General features: G+C 52.6%; 1 protein-coding gene across 1 annotated transcript in view; it reads right to left on the bottom strand.

Moving 5' to 3' along the window:
* LOC128848248 (zinc finger protein 420-like) overlaps positions 1–20,747 on the bottom strand; it is a 34,433-nt gene extending 13,686 nt beyond the window's left edge. Inside the window, exons 1-4 of the mRNA XM_054048122.1 lie at positions 20,577–20,747; positions 18,042–18,154; positions 11,140–11,214; positions 10,675–10,911 (exon numbers count right to left, since the gene is read on the bottom strand). Coding sequence (XP_053904097.1) covers positions 10,675–10,911; positions 11,140–11,214; positions 18,042–18,075 — 346 coding nt within the window. The 5' untranslated portion in view covers positions 18,076–18,154; positions 20,577–20,747. The remainder of the gene's footprint in view (positions 1–10,674; positions 10,912–11,139; positions 11,215–18,041; positions 18,155–20,576) is intronic.
* Positions 20,748–23,342: the final 2,595 nt, after the last annotated feature.

Genomic DNA, 23,342 nt, shown 5'->3' with positions numbered 1-23,342 from the left:
AAAGAGAAGCTACTTTACAGAGGAGCATGTAGCCTAAGGGGAGGGGCCACGGGCTAAGAGCCGGAAGGCTAGGAAGTCAAGTCTCCATTGATTGCTGTTAATAAGTTCTGTGTGTTCAGAGCTCTTATTGACCAAGGACTCACAACCTTAATCAGAGATGGCCAAAGCTTCCTAACAGCGGAGGGGGTTTCCCCTTCCCCCAGCCCTGCCCCCGCACTGCCTCTTCCTCCCAAAACCCTGCCCCCTCCCTGCATCCTTGTCCTGACACCGGTAAACTGTGAGAGGACTATTAAAAGGGCTTTTTAAAGTGGAGGGGAGGCATAGCCCGCCCCCGGTGCCCCTGACCTTAGCCCGAGGGGAGATAACAATCGTTCCCCTCATTTTACAGCTATGATTGCTGAATTTGCACAAGGTCACTTCAAGCAGAGTTGGGAACAGAACCTAGGTCTCTAATACAGCAGCCCCCCCGACTCGGGGCCTGTCTACACGGCGCTGCAGGGCAGACTACGGGGATGTGAACTGCAGAGCGCATCAAAATGTTGCGTTCTAACTGCCCCATGTAGACCCTGCTGATACAAACTAAGAAGTGCCCAGCGTGCACTGATGTAATCCTGTTCCAGAACTGACGACGTTAATGCGGATTAGGTACCTTTTAGCTCACACCAGCATAGGGCAGAGTGCAACATTTCAGTGCCCTCTGCAATTTGCACCCCTGTAATCTGGACTGTGGCCCATGTAGACAGGCCCTCAGACACACTGCCTTTTAGAATGAATATGCAAAACCTATGTGCTGGACTATTCTCTGTAGCCACTTCTCTCCCGACTAGTTCACACCCTCCGCCAGAGGCCAGAGCTCCTGACTCCCAGCCCTGCAGCACTGCCTGGCACGCACCCAGTAAGCCTGTCAGCACATCTGGAGATGCCACGCAAATTATGTAATTAACTGATTAGAATATTTGATTGTCAGGGCCGCCCAGAGGATTCAGGGGGCCTGGGGCAAAGCAATTTTGGGGGCCCCTTCTATAAAAAAAATTGCAATACGATAGAATATTATATTCTCGTGGGGGCCCCTGTGGGGCCAGGGGCCTGGGGCAAATTGCCCCACTTGACCCCCCCCTCTGGGCAGCCCTGATTAATGTACTTGAATCCTATCACCATCAAAGCCATCAACTCAATGCTTCTACTGTCTCTGAAATGTCCATTTCTTCCCAGCTCTAAATACATAAATTCTATCAATACGATAATTCCTCCTCAGTTCAGAAAGCTCTCAGCCACCCCACCCTGACCCCCCCAACCCCCTGTCACAACTCTCCTCAAATCCCCCCCTTGTTTCCCTGCCCTCACATCCCCACAAATCTCCTCAAATCCCCCTTGTTCCCTTGCCCCTCCCCTCATAGCCCCAAAAATTTCCTCAAATCCCCCCTTGTTCCCCTGCCCCTCCCCTCGCATCCCCAAAAATCTCGCATCCCCAAAAATCTCAAATCCCCCCTTGTTCCCCTGCCCCTCCCCTTGCATCCCCCCAAATCTCCTCAAATCCCTCCTTGTTCCCCTGCCCCTCCCCTCATATCCCTGAAATCTCCTCAAATCTCCGCTTGTCCCCCTGCCCCTCCTCTCAGACCCCCAAATCTCCTCAAATCCCCCTTGTTCCACTGCTCCCCTCATATCCCCACAAAACTGCTCAAATCCCCTTGTTCCCCAGCCCCTCCACTTGCATCCTCCAAATCTCTTCAAATGCCCTCGTTTCCCTGCCCCTCCCTTCATATCACCCAAATTGCCTCAAATCCCTTCTTGTCCCAATGCCCTCCAAATTGCCTCAAATCCCCCCATGTTCCCCTGCCCCTCCTCTCATATCTCCCAAATCTCCTCAACCCCCCCCCCGTTCCCCTGCCCCTCCCTTCATACCCCCACATCTCCTCAAAATCCCCCTTTCCCTGTGGCCCCTCCTCCCCAAATTTCCTCTAATGCCCTCTCCCCTCAAATCCTCCCTTTGCCTGTAGCCCCTCTCCCCAATCCCCCCCCTCCTTCTGGACCCTCCTCCCCAAAATCTCCTCAAACTTCCCGCTCCCTCCAGCCCCTGCCCCCTTGAGTTTCTCATAATCGCCCTCCCGACTCTCCTTAAATCGCCCCACATCCGAATCGTCTCTTATCCATAACTGCGGGGTCCTCCTGGCTGGGAAATCCAGATTACACCCACGCCCTAGCTGCAGCATCCTTTCCTTCACTCCCGGTGGGGACAGTGGTGTCAGATCAGATCCCTGTCTCTCACTCCCAGCCCTTCTGGCTCCTTCTCTGCCTAGATGACCCCTTGTCCTTCCTCCCTTTCCTCACACTTGCTGGCTTGCGGCACTTGAGTCTTGTGACCTCGGTGCCCTACCTGATCCGCCTACCCCCCAGGGTTGTAACAGATCCATGTTTAACACACACACTGACCAGGTGCAGTGGCCAGCTGCAAACTAGGGGCGAGAAAGTTCCACTGATTTAACTTAAGGTGCAAATTTAAACCAATTTAGTTAAACCAGTGCAAACCTCTTGGTTGGACCAGTAGAGCTTTCATTGATTCAGAAACAGTTTAAATTAAACCAAAATGAGCCCCTCTCAATCCAAAATAAGGGCTTGTCTACCACTGAAAGTTAATTTGGATTAAGGTAAGATGTGGCGTACCAACATGGGGAACAAATATTTGATAATGGGCTCTTCAATCTAGCAGAGAAAGGCAGAACATGATCCAATGGCTGGAAGATGAAGCTAGAGAAACTCAGACTGGGAATCAGGCGTAAATTTTTAACAGTGAGGGTAATTAACCATTGGAACTACTTACCCAGGGGTCGTGGCAAATTCTCCATCACTGACCATTTTAAAATCAAGACTGGGTGTTTTTCTAAAAGCTCTACTCGAGGAACTGTTTGGGGGCAGTTCTTTGGCCTGTGTTATCCAAGAAGTCAGACTAGATGATCCTGTTATAATCTGCAGGGCTGGAACAAGAACCATGGAGACTCTGGGACACTGATGTCTCCGCATTGCCATGGGAGGCTTAGGCTGGGATCCCATAGGAGGACTCTGTGAGGCTGGGCTCAGCAGGACGTACTGCCCAGCAGGAAGGGAGCGGTGGCCCCTCGCAGCTCCCTGACTGGCTGATACCAATACTTAAACCGGGAAGCCATGCAGGGGAGCTGACTGAGCAATAGCACAGACTACCTGCCTGTCTCTGCTCCAGACCCTGCCTGCAATAGTCCCGAGACTGCGGCTTCTGACTCTGGTTTGTCCTCAACTTTGCTACTGGATGGCTGATGCCCGATCTCCTGGTAACCTGGCCCTGTCTGCCTCCTGACACCTGACCCTTGGTTCTCTCTGTGGCACGTCTCAGACTCAGACCTTCCAGTAACTGACATGGCTTGACTACTGCTCTGTCCACTAGGCCTGACTGCCCTCATCCCTGTCATGACAGTATGCTCAGACCATTTTTGCCTCTCCCCAACATCCATCCAACCCCTCCAGAGATGATGAAAGGGGCTGGCCACCCTCCAATCAGCCGCTCCCCCCCCGATGGCCTGGGACCTGCAAGAACAAGTCACCTCTCTGCAGGCGGAGGACCTTGCGCTACAGACCCACGCTGTGCAGCATGCCCTCAATGCACAGACCCTAGGTGAGCAGCTAGCACACTCACAGGGAGAAGCAGTGACACTCTGTGCCCGAACAAGCCACCCATCGCCTGAATCAGGCCCCACGGCGCCACTGCCCGAACGGTTCGATGGGGATCTTCAGAAATTCTGGGATTTTCTGGACCAATGCAGGCTGCTTTTCTTGTTCCGCCCCCGAGCGTACCCACAGACCAGACTAAGGTGAAGCTAGTCATCAGCCTGCTCTCTGGCAAAGTGCTCCATTGGGCTTCCCCGCTGTTGGTGCGGAACGGCCCTGCACTCTCCGACTGGGATGCCTTCCTGCAAGCCTTTGTGACCCTCTTTGATGACTGGCATTGCATCCGCACAGCAGAGTCTGCCCTCCAGAAGCTTTGTCAGGGGCAAGAGCCAGCCACCTCCTACACCTCCCATTTCTGACAGCTCATGGTTGATGTTGAATGGAAGGAGGCAGCCCAACTTTACCAGTTCCACTGGGGACTCAATGATGGGGTCAAAGACTAACTAGCTCATGTCGAAAACTGACCCACCTAGGCATCTTTATTGACCTCGCCCTGCGCATTGGCTCTTGGCTGTGAGAACAAAAGGAGGAAAGGGACAGAATACAGAGGGACCTAGACAAATTAGAGGATTGGACCAAAAGAAATCTGATGAAGTTCAACAAGGACAAGTGCAGAGTCCTGCACTTAGGATGGAAGAATCCTATGCACTGTTACAGACTAGGGACCAAGTGGCTAGGCAGCAGCTCTGCAGTAAATGACCTAGGAGTTACAGTGGATGAGAAGCTGGATATGAGTGAACAGTGTGCCCTTGTTGCCAAGAAGGCTAATGGCATTTTGGGTTGTATAAGTAGGGGCATTGCCAGCAGATCGAGGGACATGATCATTCCCCTCTATTCAGCATTGGTGAGCCTCATCTGGAGTACTGTGTCCAGTTTTGGGCCCCACACTACAAGAAGGATGTAGAAAAATTGGAAAGAGTCCAGCGGAGGGCAACAAAAATAATTAGGGGGCTGGAGCACATGACTTATGAGGAGAGGCTGAGGGAACTGGGATTATTTAGTCTGCAGAAGAGAAGAGTGAGGGGGGATTTGATAGTTGCTTTCAACTACCTGAAAGGGGGTTCCAAAGAGGATGGCTCTAGGCTGTTCTCAGTGGTAGCAGATGACAGAACAAGTTGCAGTGGGCGAGGTTTAGGTTGGATATTAGGAAAAACTTTTTCACTAGGAGGGTGGTGAAGCACTGGAATGGGTTACCTAGGGAGGTGGTGGAATCTCCTTCCTAAGAGGTTTTTAAGGTCAGGCTTGACAAAGCCCTGTCTGGGATGATTTAGTTGGGGATTGGTTCTGCTTTGAGCAGGGAATCGGACTAGATGACCTCCTGAGGTCCCTTCCAACCCTGATATTCTATGATTCTATGAAAGGAGGGGTGGCCCGACACCCCGCACCTGCCCTCCGTTTTTACTTGGGGTGGGGGAGGGGAGACCAGGACACACCCTTGCCTCCTGCCCAGCTGAGAATAACTTGGGCAATGGACCAGCCCAGGCCCAGTGTGTGTGTATGAACTCCATGATCCGGAACCACCCCCACCCTCTAGTAGAACCCCACCTGGGAACCATGATGCCTCTCCGTATTTCCAGTTGCTACTGAGGTAGCCGGTCTTGGGGCAGGCACAGTAGATCTCCCCATAGCTAGCGATGATAGACTCCAGGGCTGCTGCCAACTTCATAGCTGCTGAGGCAGCCAAAACCCTCTAGGTCCGGCCAAAACCCACACCGGACCTTGTGGAGATGACTGATGGGTCACCTTGATCGTTGGGACCAGTGATTCAAGAGACCATCCATAGTGGAAGGGCACCAAGCAACAATATGCTTTGATGTGATCTGCTCCCCATTCTTCCTGATAATTCTTGGCATTCCTTGGTTGAAGCAGCATGACCCATGTATCTCCTGGTGGTGGTGGAGCATTAGCTTCTCCTTCGAATATGGTCAGAAAGCATGTCTCCAATGATGCAACCAACCCCAAAATGACCCATACTTAGGCCTTAGGATGGGAGGAGACTCTCATAAGCAGAACACTGGATGGCGGGGTCTACCCAGATGTGAGTGGCAACAGGCCAGAACCTCAGCCTCCCTGACAAGTACTGCGACTACCTGGATGTGTTCGAAAAGAAAAATGCAGACTCACTACCCCCACACAGAGACTTTGACTGCCTGATAGACCTACATGCCAGGGTAAAGGTGCCCTACCGACAGATATACTCCATGTCTGATCCAGAGCTGGAGTCGCTACGTGTGTAAATCCAGGAAAACCTCACCAACGGCTTCATTTGGAGATCCACCTCTCCAGTGGGGGCACCAGCCCTCTTTGTGAAGAAGGATGGGTCACTACACCTCTGTGTAGACTATTGTATAGTTAACCAAGTGACTATTCATAACCAGTACCCCATGCCCCTTATTCTGGAATTACTGGACTGCCTGAGGATCACCAGGATCTTCACAAAACTAGACCTTGGGGGAGGGGGCATACAATCTAGAGCACATAAGACCTGGAGCCGAATGGAAGGCCACTTTTTGTACCCAATATGGGCACTTTGAATACCTGATGATGCAGTTTGGCTTAACCAGTGCTCCTACAATATTTCAGCATTTTGTGAATGATGTGTTAAGGGAACTCCTAGACCAGTATGTGATTACCTACCTCATCCATAAACTGGTATTTCCTGAGAACCTGGAGCAGAACTGCCACTATGTCCTGGGGAGACTATGGAAGTATGGTTTGTATGCCAAACTGGAAAAGTGCACCTTCAACCAAACCACCAACTGATTTTTGCGATGCATCATCTTCCCAGAGGGAATTAGAATGGATCCGCAGAAGGTGGAAGCCATTTGCAACTGGACAGCACCCCAAACTCTCCGGGAACTTCGGCGCTTCCTGGGCTTTGCAAATTTTTATAGGAGATTCATCACTAACGTCTCTTCTCACTTAACTTTCCTCCTCCGCAAAGCTGTGTGATTTGCTTGGTCGCTCAAAGCCAAGATCGCTTTTGACCAGCTAAAGGCTGCCTTCACCATGGCCCCAATCCCAGCACACCCTGACCCAATTCATCCATCAGTAGTAGAAACAGATGCATCCAACGTGGTGCATGGGGTGGCACTCTCACAGCAATTCAGGCCCCCGTCAGTTCTGCTCAGATGTGCAATCTATTCCCAAAAATTTACTCCCGCTGAGATGAAATATGGACAAACAGCTGCTTACCAAAAAACTTTATTTGAAGAATGGAATCACCACCTGTAGGGAGCTCAGCACCCAGTACAGGTCTTCACCGACCATAAGAACCTCGAGCACCTTCCCAACGCCCGAATGTTCAACCAGAGGCAGCTAAGTTGGGCTTTGTTCTTTTCTTGGTTTGAATTTACAATCACCTACTGCCAGGAAAGCAAAATGGGAAAGCCGATGCTCTGTCACAGAAGGGGGAATTCTACTGGGGAAGTGAAGAACTGACTTCTGAGCCTCCCTACCTCCTCAAGCCCGGTAACTTTGCTAATGCCACAATTCAGCAAGACCTGCTCTCCCTCATCCAGTCCTCAACGAAAGAAGACTGCTTGCCCAAGGGACACAGCCCATGCCCCTGTGGCTAAGGCGCATCATGTGGGATGAGATAATGTACTTCGACAAGCACATATATGTGTCCCCAAAACGCCCCTGACTGAAGCTGTAATGGCTGTGCCATGACACTCCAATGGCAGCTCACTTTGGCCGCTGGAAGACCTCCGCATGCCCATTTTTTCTGGTAGCCCCGCACGTGGACTGAGGTCCAAGCAAACGTGGACTCCTGTGAGTGCTGTGCACGTACCAAGATACCCTGAATCAGAGCCCGCGGCGCCTTAGTACCCCTGGAGACTCCAGCTAGTCTTTGGTCCGCCATCAGCCTAGGTTTTATTGTGGAGTTCCCACTGTCAGATGGCACACCATAGTCTTAATGGTTGTGGACCGCCTGAACAAAATGGCCCACTTCATCTCCTGCAACCAGCTGCCCTCTGCTGAGGCTACGGCCCAACTCCTACTGCACAACATGGTCTGGCTCCACGGACTCCGAGCCACATAGTTTCCAATCAATGCCCACAGTTCCCCTCTTGCTTCTGGTGTGAAATGTTCAGGCTATTGGACATCCGCATATCCACCTCTACTGCATACCACCCCCAAATAGAAGGAAAAACTGAACAGGTGAACAAAATACTGGAGGAGTACTTGAGGTGCTTTGTAAATTATCGTCGAGATAACTGGTCTATGCTCCCGCCTTATGCAGAGTGTTCTTACAACAATGCTGACAATGCCTCCACGGGTTGGAGCCCCTTCTTCGCTAATTACAGGTTCCAATCCAGCGTTACCAGCAGCCTCCCCAACCCCAGTCACCACCAACTGGGTCCAACAGATCCAACTCATTCAGGAAGAGCTCAAGAACCACCTAGAAGTGGCTAAGGCGGCCTACAAGATGCATGCAGACCATCAGTGACAAGAAGCTCCAGTATTTACGGTAGGCCAGAAGGTGTGGCTTGCCACCATACACCTCCAGACCAGGCGACCCACTTGCAAATTGGACTACCAGCGCCTTGGACCCTTCCCAACATGCCAGCAAATTAACCCCAGTTACCTTCAAACTCCAGCTTCCCCAGTCTCTCAAAATACACCCAGTTTTCCATGTCTCCCTTCTGAAGCCCTACACTGAGCTTGAACCACACCACTGCCTTCACCAGTTGAAATCCAGGGTCATGAAGAATGCGAAGTGCATGCCTTCCTCAATTCCTGATGGACACCTGTATTAGGTGACTTAGATATTGGCATAGAAAGTATGCTTATTAAGTTTGCCGATGATACCAAACTGGGAGGGATTGCAACTGCTTTGGAGGACAGGGTCATAATTCAAAATGATCTGGACAAATTGGAGAAATGGTCTGAGTTAAACAGGATGAAGTTTAACAAAGACAAATGCAAAGTGCTCCACTTAGGAAAAAAAAATCAGTTTCACACATACAGAATGGGAAGAGACTGTCTAGGAAGGAGTATGGCAGAAAGGGATCTAGGGGTTATAGTGGACCACAAGCTAAATATGAGTCAACAGTGTGATGCTGTTGCAAAAAAAGCAAACATGATTCTGGGATGTATTGACAGGTGTGTTGTGAGCAAGACACGAGAAGTCATTCTTCCGCTCTACTCTGCTCTGGTTAGGCCTCAGCGGGAGTATTGTGTCCAGTTCTGGGCACCGCATTTCAAAAAAGTGGAGAAATTGGAAAGGGTCCAGAGAAGAGTAACAAGAATGATTAAAGGTCTTGAGAACATGACCTATGATGGAAGGCTGAAAGAATTGGGTTTGTTTAGTTTGGAAAAGAGAAGACTGAGAGGGGACATGATAGCAGTTTTCAGGTATCTAAAAGGGTGTCATAAGGAGGAGGGAGAAAACTTGTTCACCTTAGCCTCTAAGGATAGAACAAGAAGCAATGGGTTTAAACTGCAGCAAGGGAGGTCTAGATTGGACATTAGGAAAAAGTTCCTAACTGTCAGGGTGGTTAAACACTGGAATAAATTGCCTAGGGAGGTTGTGGAATCTCCATCTCTGGAGATATTTAAGAGTAGGTTAGATAAATGTCTATCAGGGATGGTCTAGACAGTATTTGGTCCTGCCATGCGGGCAGGGGACTGGACTCGATGACCTCTCGAGGTCCCTTCCAGTCCTAGAATCTATGAATCTATGAATTATCTGGAATGGCTATGGCCCCGAAGAACGCATTTGGGAGCCTGCCTCCCATGTCTACAGCCCTGATGTGATAGAAGAAATCCACAAGGCTCACCCAGACATGCCTGTGCCGGCACCACCGTAAAGGGTTGGAATCTGGGCCCAGGGGGTTCTGGGCCACTGACACCTCTGTGTCACCACAGGAGGCTTAGGCAGGGCTCCCATGGGAGGACCGCGTGAGGCTGTGCTCAGCGGTACGTACCGCCGAGCAGGACAGGAGTGGGGGCCCCTCACAACTCCCTTGCTGGCTGATAACCAGTACTTAAACCAGGAAGCCATGAAGGGAAGCTGTCTGAGCAACAACACAGACTGCCTGTCTGTCTCTGCTCCAGACCATGCCTGCAATAGACCCTAGACTCCGGTTTCTGACCCTGACTTGTCCTTGACTTCGCTACTCAATGGCTGGTGCCTGACCCCGATCTCCTGGTAACCTGACCAGGCCTGCCTCCTGACACCTGACTCTCAGTTTGCTCTCTGGCCTGTCTCGGACTCTGACCTCCTGACTCTGCCTGATGCTTGCTCTGACCATTAGGTCTGACTGTCCTCTTTCAAGTCATGACAAGTCCCTTCTGGCCTTGCACTCTATGAATTTAAAGCTATTCCAAATTAACTCCATTTACACATAAGCCCAGAGTGTGTCTGCATAGGGGTTCACATTGGTTTAATTAAACCAGTTTAAAAACCAATTTAGTGCAACTTTGCTGTTTAGATATGGCTTAATTTTTGCCACATGGGCTCATTTTAGAGCACTGGATCTCAGAAATCCCTTGATCAATTGCCTTCAAATTTTCCCCACTCACCCAATAATTTTCAAGCTCATTTGACTTTATTTGTATGGAGATTTTGCAGAGAGACACAAAAGTCTGGCCAGATCCTCTGCTGGTATAAATCAGTGTAGGCTCACATCCAGTCAAGGGAGGTATGCCAGCTGGGGATCTGTCCTTAAAACAGGGACTTCGCTACAGGTTAAATATTTAATAACTACACACCTCAATGCTGGAGGAATAGGGTCATGAACCCAGATCGTTCTGCTCCACAAACACAGGCCTTGCCCATGTGAGCTAAAGGGGAACTCCCCCTAGCTGTAGCAGTAGTAGGTCTCTTATTTTCTCTGTCGGCCCAGCCTCTAGAGTATAACACCACTCAGGTACAAATGCACACACACAGCATCTTGCTGCTCTCCAAGCCCCAGGCACCTCTTTCCCTCCTCTCCATTAATGCCCCCTGCCCTCCCATCTGCCACTGACCTCCATCCTTGGCACTCCTTGTGGCTTTCTTGCGAGCCTTGCGTTTGCCCTCCTGGCTCTGCTCCCTCACCAGCTCCCGCAGCATCTTCTCCACCTGGCTCCGGCCGGCGGTCTGCAGGATGAGACCCAGCTGCCGACGCAAGTCAGGGGTCATCCCTCCTTCGCTGGGCCCAGCCGTGGCTGAGTTCTGCACCTGGGCTGGCTCCAGCTGGCCCTGCTCTGACTCCATCTCTATACCTGAAAGGGAACCAGGCTATCAGCATGCTGCTCTGATGTGAGGGAAAGTGAAGGTAGCCTAGAGGGGTCTGTGTATAAATTAGGAGTAATGCACTTGGGTTGCTGACACTGATTCCCTGTGTGAATGAGGAGTGTTCTCCATGGACCGCCCCTTGATTTACCCTGAGGAGCACTTCTGTAGTGTGAAGAATGCACAGGCATATTTCTACCCAACCCAGAACAACTTACCGGATACCAATCCTCTCCTCCTGTGGGACTCGGCAAAAGCGGTTATCCGGGGCCAGCTTATCGCAATCTCCTCCGCTAAGGGAAACACGGATTGGACTAGCATTAGAAGGACAGAACAGACATCAGAAATGCTTAGATATAAGGGCAAAAACCCAAACCCAAATCAATAGATGACACAGATAAAGGAGACAGAGACGGGTGGTTAGATTAGATTTTCAGGCCAGATGAGACCTTTATGGCCATCTAGTCTGACCTCCTATATCACACAGGCCAGAGAACCTCTCATATCTTGAGAGAGCCCATATCTTGCGGTTGAACTAGAACAACTCTTTAGAAAGAGCACTAAGGTACTTACACAGCCCCCATTATCAGAACATCTGAGCACCCCTCAGCCTTCGCTGCTCTCATCCTCACAACACCCCTGTGAGGTAACACAATGCTATTATCCCCATGTTACAAATGGGAAACTAAGGCACAGACAGAATAAGTCCCTAGGAAAAAATCTGTAGGAGAGCAGGGAACTGAATATGGGTCTTCAGAGTCCCAGGCGAACACCCTGCCTGCTGGACCATCAACAGACAGCCAAGCTTCATTCACAGAGCCCAAGAAGTAGAGACTTGAAGCTTGGCTGTCTGTTGATGGTCCAGCACGCAGGCTGTTCGCCTGGGACTCTGAAGACCCATATTCAGTTCCCTGCTCTCCTACAGATTTTCATGATTTAGTTGGGAATTGGTCCTGCTTTGAGCAGGGGGTTGGACTAGATGACCTCCTGAGGTCCCTTCCAACCCTGATATTCAATGATTCTAAGACTTCACCCCAGCCCTATGTTACTGTTCCAATGGTTAATTCCCCTCTCTGTTGAAAACATGCCCCTTATTTTCCATTCGGACATATCTAGCCTCAGTTTCCAGCTGCTGGATCTCTGCCTGCCTTTGTTTGCTAGATCAAGGAGCCAATCTGCTATCAGAAATCTCCTCAGATCGGTATTGATAAACCATGATCAAGTGACCCTCTTCACTTCGGTTATCAGCTACATAGAGGGAGCTCTAGAAAGCTGAGTAGGGAGCTCAGCATGACAGGATCTAAGTTTAATCCTGTGCTCTCTGAATGCGATGGAAAAATCCCCACTGATGCAGGAACAGACTTCTAGAAAATATGAGAGTCTGAAGAACTTAGCCCAGCTACTTGGATTCCTCCATGGCTTCCTACCAGCCATGCTAATAGAGGAAGCTGATGTAGCGCCCTTTTTCTAGAAGCAGGAAAATCAAGAGGCTCCCTTCTGGCCCTGGAATCTGTGAGTCTAGGATGAATGGGCTGGTTACAGGCTGATCACATCCATTAGCCCTGGTTTTATCATGCAGCCCAGGACAGCTGCTCCTAGTGACTGTAATAAGCAGTGCGGCTGCCTAATGGATAGTCCACTGGACTGGGACTCAGGAGACCAGGGTTCTATGCACAACTCCGGCCGACTGGCTGACTGACCTTGAGCAAGTCACTGCTTTGTTCCGTGCCTCACTTTCCCCAGTTGTTAAAGGGGGATAAAAATAGTGACCTCCTTTGGCAAGTGCTTTGAGAACCCTGTTGAAAAGTGTGCGGTATTGAGTGACATCAATATTCCCTGCTCTCTCTGGTCGCTTGGTGGCTCTCGTACAACATCCTCTGCAATGCTGAACAGTCATTGGATCAGGTGGAGTAGCCATGCCCAGAGCTATGCAGCACGGGCACCTTGGATGCGACAATACCCTTTTCCTTATTTAATTTGGCTCCTGAGTGGTTAACCCAAATGGTCCATTCCCCCCCCCGCCACCGGCTGTCAAAATAGCCAACGGCCCTCCCCGCGGTGTGTGATGGCAGTGGACCATCCCAGACCTAAGAGTCCTCGGAGCAGCTGAAGAAACCGGCTCTAGCTTTTAGGACCCAGGTCAGCAAGGCACTTAAGTAGGTGCCAACTTTAAGCGCATGAGTAGGATTCCAATGGGACTACTCACGTCCTGAGAACCACGCACATGCTTAAACACCTGGCCTTACTTAGGTGCTTGAACAAGGATTTAGGGGCTGAATTTTAACCTGGTGATTTTAAAGAGGTGAGGGGTGTTATCTCCTATCTCCAAATACTAAAATTTAATGGCAGGCTAACATCATTCCCAAAACAAACAGCCTCAGATCTGGACTCACAGCTCAACATATTAATCGGTTTGCTAGGACATATGACCACCTCTGAGATGGCCTTCATTCCCTAGCTGCCTTTACTTATCCCTCGTTCCGTAGGGTACAGGAATTGGGTGATATCCCTTTAAATGGATAAAGCGATGACCCACAAACATGAAACTGGATTAATCACACACATGTGGCTATTTCATGGTGTTGCTAGAGGGCAGAGTTAAGGTTGTTTGGGTGACTTAGCTGTGCATATACGTACCTCATTGTGTGTGCTGATTTCTTTTTAAGTTTAACCTTAACTGAACCTCCTGGAATTATAATGTTTGGTTTTTGGGATAACATCCTTGTAATGTACCTTGCGCTCAATTACTGGTATGTACTATTATCAACCAAACTTCATCTGGATGTAGTTTTTAATCACACCTTGACACAGAATTGTGGTTCAGAATCTTAGTGTTCATTTAGATAAAAATAAGTATTGAGTTCCTTATGATTGTGGAGAGCCCAAAGCAAATGAGCTCTCAGCTACTTCACTCATTTGGATCAGGGCCAGATGGACTCCTTCATTTCGTGACTGTGAATATGGTATTTTCTCCAAGACAGCACAGAGTTCAGCATCTGGCTGCAGCCGGATACTGTTTTCTGTTTCCCTCCCCTGCCGGGACCTGTCGGCAGCTGCCTCTTGCTCTCTAGTTTTCACTGCAAAGGACAGTGAATTGGATTACAGCACAGGAGACTGGGAACCGGAGCTGGAGTCCTTCTTGCAGCCATGAAGAGGAGGGGGAGTGAAAATTGAAGGCTAGTAAGCGAGGCAGCTGGGAGAGATATGCCTCTGAAGCTGTCAGCACCTCCCTCTTTCCCTGGCACAGGTGGGGAAGAAGGGGTCTCTTAATTACCTTATCTAGATAACATCATGGGAGTGGAACTGGGCTGCTTGGACAGCACAGCAACGAAATCCATCCTTGGAAATTACTGTCAAAAATAACCAATGGTCTTATTGACTTTAGTCTCACCTCGGTTGCTGGGTTGAGTGTGCAGGTGTCAGGCAGTCCCATCTGGCCTTAAACTCTGTGACTCTAAAGGGATACCACCCAGTTCCTAGCCACTTCCCCTTCTGACTGAATAGCCCCATGATTTTTTGTTAAGGTTGAAAGAAAGTGAATGATTTTATAAGGCAGACAAGAAGAGGTAGGCCAGCCTTATGTTTAAAGGCATTTGCCTGCGATTCAGGAGAGCAAGGTTTCATTCCCAGCTCTGCCTCTGACACCTTCTATAAATTGCCTTACCGCTTGGTGCCTCAGTTTCCCCATTTGATAATAATTCTTGTCTATTTAGCTCTTCAGGGAGGGACTACCTCTTATTAGCTGTCTGTGCAGCACCCAGCACGACGGGGCCCTGACTTCAGTCAGTGTGTCTTTGCAGTGCCCGGCACAACAGGGCCCTGGCCTCAGTCACTGTGTGTCTGTGCAGTGCCCGGTGTGACAGGGCCCTGACCTCGGTCACTGTGTGTCTGTGCAGTGCCCGGTGTGACAGGGCCCTGACCTCGGTCACTGTGTGTCTGTGCAGCGCCCGGCGCAACGGGGCCCTGATTATGCCTCTGTAGCAGAAAAAATAATGATGTGAGTATAAAAAGCCTTGGGTAGGATTTGAAATAAACACCTCCGCCGGCTCACACCTGCATAAAACTACAGCTGCCAAACATGGAGAGGTTAAAATCTGCAGCTTGAGAAAGGGCTGTTGGTATCCAGGGTAAGGTCACAGAAAGCCACAGTCTTCCAGGAGGCCCCTGGCTCTCAGCCCCTGTTGAGAACGAAGGTTTAATGAAAAGCAGCTGGATCTGGAATCTGGCTAGAAGGCTGAGTCTGAGCAGCTGCCCTTTTGTCTTGACCTACATTTCGGCCTCTTCACAAGTGTCATGCTGCTCCTATGCAGGTCGGAGAGCTCCAGGCTGCTCTCTGGGACTACACAAATGCAACTTCAAGAGGCCAGATCCCCAGCTGGTGTGACTTAAAACAGCTCCATTGAAGTCAAAGGCCTGATGCTGATTTACACCTGAGGAGTATCCTGCGTCAGTGGCTTACTCCTGATATACCCCAGGGTGAGCAAGAGAGGAATGAAGCCCAGTGGGAATTTTCTGTAATATTTTTATGAAGCCTCAGCATGCCTCAGTGTCTCTCTGTACATTGCATCGCTCCCCAATGGGTGCCAAAGGGTTAATGCTGCTCCTGGAACAGCACAGGAGGCATGTGCGTGTCACCACCCGGTCTGGGGGGGAAATGCGTATTGTCATTAAAGAACGGGCTAAAACCGACCCAAATCAGAGGATCCAGCAAGACAAAGAGATGCCCCAACCACTGAACAATGAACAGCAGGAAAACCCAGTCCAACAGAGCTGGAGAACATGGTGTCAGGTGACTGGAAGGAGGCGGCTTTTTGGGAGGACAGGAGAAGGAGCCAGGGATGGGGTCCATCACAGCTTGGCTGGCCCATCATAGCACTGCTTTGGCTAGCATGGACACAGCAATTTGTGCTGCCCTAAGGATTTCCACATTCTGTAGCCAGGGGATTAATAAATTGGTACCTTGCTTTGCAAAGGCTGCCTGTGTCGCTGCCAATATTCACTGAGTATTGCATCCTGAAGGGTTGCTGTACAGGCCTCCTGCAGGAATCTGGCTGGGCTGGATTCACTGCCAGGAGCCCCGGAGAGAGACAGGGAGCACTCGTGCCAATGCTCCAGTCTGGGAGTCTTGGAGGACCCGGTGGAGCTGTGCTGGTCCTTGAGGCCCGGCCCACTAATGGGGTCACTCCCAGGGGACTGGTGAGAGGCTGGGGAATAGACCAGACTGTGTGATGCTGTGACATGATAGCGGTCATAGAGTAGGGGGAGATGCTAGCAGGCTTCAAATACTTGAAAGGCTGCAGGAAAAGTTGTTCTCTCTTGCCACGGAGGGCAGGACAAGAGACAATGAATCATAGAATATCAGGGTTGGAAAGGACCTCAAGAGGTCATCTAGTCCAACCCCCTGCTCAAAGCAGGACCAACCACCAGACAGATTTTTGCCCCAGATCCCTAAGTGGCCCCCTCAAGAATTGAACTCACAACCCTGGGTTTAGCAGACCAATGCTCAAACCACTGAGCTATCCCTCCCCACAATGGGTTCAAACTGCAGCAAAGCAGATTTACATTAAATCTCTGGACAAACTTCCTCACTGTAAGAACAGTAGGACAATGGCACAGACTGCCTGGGGAGGTTGTGGAAGCTCCTTCACTGGAAGTTTTCAAAAGGAGGCTGGATAGCCATCTGTCTTGGATGGTTTAGATACAACAAATCCTACACCTTGGCAAGAGGTTAGACTGGATGACCCTTGTGGTCCCTTGTGACCATATGGCTCTATGATTCTATGACACCAAGTGACTCCAATCCAGGTACCCCAGGGTGGGTGAGAGGTGAGCCAGGCTCACGAGATGATCAGACGTTCTTATCTGCCGACATCTGCACAAAATGCACCGTTCTTTGGTTGTCACCCTACGGACTGTGGCTGCACTGTGTTTGGCGAAGGGCCTGAGTCTGTTGACGCTCTTCACGCTGGCTGCCTGTTTGCTGCTACGGACGTTAGTCTGCTTTAGTACATGCAATTACATGCTCTTTCCTTCTTGGGAGCCTAACGCCAGGCTCCTAAATCCCTATCTCGGGTCCTAAATGGGCAGCCTTATTGTCACTCACTTCTCTTTCTCTTGCCCGTCCCCAAATCCAGACAGGTGTGTTTAGAGTCCACATGGATTTAGAAGCCTCACTTTATGTCTCCGGGTTTCAACATTAAGGCTAAAGTGCTGCTCTTACACCTTGTGGGCCAGCACCCCAGCAGGGATTAATGGGCCAGAGCTCCACTGGAGTCAATGGGGCCAGATTCCCAGCTGGTGTCACTCAAGCAAAGCTCCGCTGGAGTCAATTGGGCCAGACCCCAGCTGGGGTCAATGGGCCGTAGCTCCATTGAGTCAATGGGGCCAGATCCCCAACTGGTGTAAATCAGTGTTGCCTCATTGACTTGAATGGATTATGCTGATTTGCACAAGCTGTGTATTGGGTGTGTGGTCATGGCTTATCCACTGGGAAGGCCAGGCGTCTGCGGTACTGTGCCCCCTATAAGAGAATCAGGGATTTATACCCCAGAGATGAAACAACAGCTAAGGCAGAGAACAAATAATAAGCCACTACTAGCCTATTGATTGTTAGTGTGTTCTAGTACAACGTTGATCCCCCAGCCGCAATCAGGACCGCATCGTGCAGGATGCTGCCTAGACAGACACACGTTGAGACACAGTCCCTGCCCTGAAGAGTGGATCCTCTAATTAGAGAAGACGAAGGATGGGAGAGGAAACAGAGTCACAGAGAAGGATCAGGATGTGCCCAGGGTCCCACAGCAGGGCCCAGAAAATAATCCAGGTTCCCTCAATCCCAGCCTGTCTCCTCTGGGCTCAGGTCCTCTCTGAAGAGGCAGCTTGTTCTGGGAAGATGTTTATAAAAATGAACCTGGAAATGCAGCTCTGCTGCCCCATGGAAGGCCCCGGGCATGCAAAGCCCAGCACCGCTGCTGTGGGAGGACATGCGGAGGGAACCACCTCCCCTACACAGGTTCTGGAGACCATGGGGCTGACCAAGGGACCAGGGAAGGGCCCTGAGCAGAAGCCGAGCTGGGCGCTTCCCATGCCTCCTGGAAAGCATCATGGGCAGGATCCTTACCCAGCGAGATCACGTTCTCGTAGTTCTCCTGCATGGCGAACCTGCAGGGGGCCCTGCGGTGAGACGTGCCCCTCGGTGGAATACACAGCCGCCTCCTCAAAGGTCACCAGCTCCTGAAACAGTCAGAGACCCCCTTGAATCAGAACCTGCTGCCCCAGCCACAACCCCCTCAGCTCAGTCACAGCTCCCCTCTGCTAGGGGCGATCCCTACCGCACAGTGGCGCAGCAGCATGACCACATTCATTCCTCTGCCAAACCGCTGCCTTGTCCATGTCCCCTGGTCTGCGCCTTTGCGTTGTGTTTCCCCCACCCCAGGGGCGAATCGGGCCCAGCTGCTACACTGGGATGGAGCGAAAGGGAAAGGCATGCACAGACTGACAGCGATGAAGTGGGAACGTTCTGTGAGATTTTCATAGCTCAGTTTCTCTCTGTACTTTGCATCACTTCTCAGCGGCGGGGAGGGGATGAAGTTTGCTCTCAGGGCAGGACTAAGACTCGGGTGTTAGTGAGAGTCGTCATGGACTGCATGGGTCATTAAAAGGCCGACCCATCACAATGGAAAACACGAGAAGACAATGGAAAACCCCAATGGGCTGCACATCGACACCTCGCAACCAGCCACACAGAGAAAAGAGTTGGACCGAGCCTCGCAGCAGGACTGGGAGTTGACCAGCAGGGCATGGAGCAGGGTGTTCTGGGAGAAGCTACCGTTGCTTCTCCGTGCTAACTTCAGGACTTCCAGGGCTGTGTTCAGGGGACTAACCAACCCTGCTCTGGTTTGAAAATACTGCTTGGGTGTCACTGCAAATCCTCACTGAGGTGCGCTGGGCCCTAGGAAGTGGGCAGAGACAAAGCCCTGGCTGGGATGATTTAGTTGGTGTTGGTCCTGCTTTGAGCAGGGGGTTGGACTAGATGATCTCCTGAGGTCTCTTCCAACCCTAATCTTCTATGATTCTACAACAGGTCTCTGCCCAGGAGCTTGGCTCATCTGCACTCGGGTGTGCAGCAGGGAGGCTGGAGCTCAGAAGCTCAGCCTGGGAGGAAGTGAGACTCTGAAGGATGAGTGGGACCCCTTGGGGGTCTGGTCACTGAAGGGTTCCTACAAGGGACTGTTGAAAAGCTGGGGCATAGCACTGGTCCTGTAGATCTGTGACACTGAGTACAGCAGCTAAGGCACTAGGGCGCAGGGTCGGCTCCAGGCACCAGCCCACCAAGCTTGTGCTTGGGGCGGCACCTAGAGGTGGGCGGCGCGGTGCTCTGGCTCCGGCCACCGGGGAGAGCGGAGCCCCGACCGGGCCTCGCCGCCCTCCCCCCGGCACTCTGGCCGCCGGGGAGAGCGGAGCCCCAGCCCAGGCTCGCCGCCGGGGAGAGCAGAGCCCCGACCAGGGCTCGCCGCCCTCCCCCCGGCGCTCTGGCCGCTGGGGAGAGCGGAGCCCCGACCAGGCACTCCGCCCTCCTCCCAGGGCTCCGGCCGCCTTCCCCCCCACACACACCCCACCCGGCCTCCGGCCGCCCTTCCCTGCCGCACTGTGGGGGGGGGGCAGCGGCGGCCGGTGGCTTTTTTGCCTGGGGCGGCAAAAAAGCCAGAGCCAGCCCTGCTAGGGCGTATGGCAAGGCTGAGGGTGGCGCTCGGGATGCAGCAAAGGGAAGCTCTGGAGGCAGGCAGCTGTAATTGTAGGTGAAAGAGGAGGCTGGTAAGAGGCAAGGGCTGCCCTATAGAGCTGACTCCAGTGAGGCAGAGGGCTGGCTCCAAATAGCAGCTTCAAATGTGAATTCCCCCATTGGCTGCAGTTCAGCTTTGTTCAGCTCAGCTGGATGCAAATTCGGATCCGGCACACCTCCATGAAGCATGGGGGGGGAGGGAAGGGAGATGGAGTAGGTTCCAGGAAGGACTTTGGTCCATTTTGCAGCCCGGTTCCCCCAGGTCCTTTCCCCGCAGACAGACGCACTAGACTCTGTGATGCTGGGAAAACCCTGGGTAACTTTATTCCTGGGCAGACCCAGCCCCTCCCACCGAGACTAAACCCACCCAGACATTGGTACCCCCCCTCCCTGGCACAGAGCCTCTTAGCGAAGCGCAGAACCAAAGGAGCCGCTCTGGGGGATCCCCCCTGACACTGTCCCCAGGGCAGCGCATCCCCCCAGCAGTGCAGGGACCAGGCAGAGGCAGGAACTGGCTTTTCCTCTCCCTGCTCCTCCCCTTCCCCCCAGGAAAGTCAATCTGCCCCGGGGGGCTGCAGGAAATGGGGCTGGGCAGGGCTGGGAGCCGGGAACCTCCCTCCCCATTGATTGCTCCTGCTGCCCCAGCCTCCCTCCTGCTCCCTCCCCTCGAGCTGGGAGACTCGGTCCCTGGCCCTCCCTGACACCCCTTCCCCCCGCCCGGCTCTGCCCCCCTGAGCGCCTGCAGGAACCGAGCCAGCTTCGGGACTCGCAGACCCCCGCCCCCCGGGAGCGGAGCTGGGGCGAGGAGGGGCCGTTGGTGCAGAGTCACTTTCCTGCCCGGCCCCAGCCTTTCCCCCGGGTCTCTCCCCTCACCTGCAGGCTCCGGCTCAGGGGCTGGTATCGGCAGAGCCCGGGGCTGCCCCAGGGGCTGGTTGCAGCCACCGGAGAAAGTCCCCCCGGCTGGGCACAGAAGGGGGTTAGTGCAGGTCTGTCCCCCCACAGACCCCGCTGAGGAGCAGCAGCGGCACAACCTGGGCTCCCGGCTCACTATGGATGCTGCAGCCACCGTGCGACCTGGGAAGTGCAACCCCCGGATACAATGAGCAGAAAGAGAGGCCGAGAACAGCTTCCCCTCCCTGCGCCACATCCAGAGCCCTCTGGTGGTAACAGCTGATGAAATCCAACCCCCCCCCCCCCCCCCCGCACACACACACACACACACCTTCCCGAGGAAGAAACTGGGCACAAGAACCAAGACGCTTTTTAAAAGTGTAGCAGTAGGGGGGCTGTGGGGGAACTAGACAGAAGTCTTACAGGGAGGCAGAGAGAGCCGCTGTGGGATTAATGCTGCTCCTCTTACTGTACCAAAGCGGCGAAGCCCCTGGTTCAGTGTTAGGCTACATCTACGTTACAGGGGGGAGTCGATTTAAGATACGCAAATTCAGCTACGTGAATAACGTAGCTGAATTCAACGTATCGCAGCCAACTTACCCCGCTGTGAGGACGGCGGCAAAATCGACCTCTGCGGCTTCCTGTCGGCGGCGCTTACTCCCACCTCCGCTAGTGGAGTAAGAGCGTCGATTTGGGGATCGATTGTCGCGTCCCGTTGGGACGCGATAAAACGATCCCCGAGAGGTCGATTTCTACCCGCCGATTAAGGCGGGTAGTGTAGACCTAGCCTTAGACGAAAGCCTTTCCTAGCACTCTTTGCCCTGGTCGCAGGACAGTACCAGAAACTGCTGCACCCTAAGTACAGCTAGCGTGACCCAGGAGCAGGTGTGAAAAATCAGGACACTTTTTTTTGCAGGGGTCGGGGTGGATATAGTTGCAAAGCCCCTAATATCGAGTGGGTCCCGATAATTACAGCCCTGCAAGGATACATAATTTGTATCCACATCTGATCCGCAAACATGGCTCTACTGATACTATCAGGACGTCTGCTCACCCTGTGGCTAAAGGAGAGTTTGCACGCACAAGCAGCAGGAAACCTCTTAGGGTTGCCAGTTGTGGTTGGATGTATTTCTGGAGGTTCCATCACACAGGGCTGGATTAACCTTTTGTGGGCCTAGCACCAAACATATTTGTGGGCCCCCATGGGGGCAAAGGAGCATGGCGTGGGGAGGTCGGTCCCCAGAGCAAGGGGCCAGCCAGGGGCAATGAGGAATAGCATGGTGGGGCCGGCCCCGCTCCACCCAGCCCAGTACAAGGGCAATGTACAAACCGGCAGTTGCCAGAGGCACACTGGCCCGCCCAGCCCAGTGCTGCCAGCATGTCCCACCCAGCCCTGTGCTGCCAGCATGCCCCTTCCCCTTAGGGGTGGGCCCATGCTGTGCCACACAGCCCCTGACTCCCTATGCCCAGCGTCCCCTGGAACTGCTATGCCCAGCATCCCCACACACAGACCCTCCACCACAAATGCACAGTGGCCTGCACGCCACCACCCCTGCCCAGCACCCCCCCACACACACAGCCGCACCACTACTGCCCAATGCACTTCCCCACATCTCACCACCACAGCTACACAGCACCCACTCAGACCCCCCACTGCCCAGCATCCCAACACACAGACCTCCCACACTTCCCCCCAAGAGTCCCCCCACTGGCCAGCAGCCCCCCACACACACACCTCCAGAGACCCATTCCCTCACACCCTGCCCCCTGGCCACACTCACCAGCCCTGCTGGAAGGTGACGGCGTCTGCCAGGCTGAGCTGGCAGTGTGGCTGGGGACAGTCCAGTGCCAGGGCGGGGAATCACTCCAGTGTCTCGGGAGTGGCGCGATTAGCCAGGCCAGGGTCAGGACCCTCTTGCCTGGAGATGGGGTGACCATAGGTCCTTGTTTTGCCAGAACAGTTCCTTTTTTAAGCTCTGTCCGGCCATCCTGAGTTTTTTGACAAAAACGGTCATTTATCCCGTTTGCTCTTGCCAACTGATCAATTGGCAAGAGCAAATGAACAAATGTCCAGTTTACTGCGCCCCCCTAGCAGTGCATGGAGGAACGTGTGTGGGGGGGTGGCGATGCGAGGTGTCAGGCAGCAGAGCTTGGGGGGGCAGCCCCAGCCTCAGCCAGAATGGAGCTGGGGGGGGGGGTTTAGGGGCAGCCCAGCCCCTGGCAGCAGTGTGAGGAGGGTGTCAGCCCAGCTCCTGGCAGTGGTGCGGGGAGCTGGGGCGAGGGAGGGGTCAGCCTCTGTCCTGGCAGCAGCATGCGGAGCTCGGGGGGGGAGGGGGGTCAGCCTAGGGTGATCAGAAAGCAAGTGTGAAAAATTGGGACAGAGGGTGGGGGGGTAATAGGAGCCCATATAAGAAAAAGCCCCAAATATCGGGACTGTTCCTATAAAATCAGGACATCTGGTCACCCTAGGTCAGCCCCAGTGGGGCCCTGTGCTCAGCTTCATTTTTGGGGTCCCCCCTTGGGACCCAGCCAAGAAAAAGAACATTCTCGCTTATCTCCCACCACCACCCCCGTTTTTCATTTTTTTTTCTTCTTCCTCCTCTTATAAGTAATAGGAAGTAAGTGAAAATAAAGTGCGGTACCTTGATTGTTTTTGTAGTCTAACTTCTTTTTCCACAGGCCACTTGAAAATCGCTGGGGGTCTCGGCAACCACTTATTGATCTTTCCAAATATTGTTTGTACCATTA

This window comes from Malaclemys terrapin, chromosome 13 (assembly GCF_027887155.1).
Source record: "Malaclemys terrapin pileata isolate rMalTer1 chromosome 13, rMalTer1.hap1, whole genome shotgun sequence".
NCBI classification, from domain to species: Eukaryota; Metazoa; Chordata; order Testudines; family Emydidae; genus Malaclemys; species Malaclemys terrapin.
The sequence above is the reverse complement of the archived record's forward strand: the minus strand, read 5'-3'. Positions and strand labels throughout refer to the sequence as shown.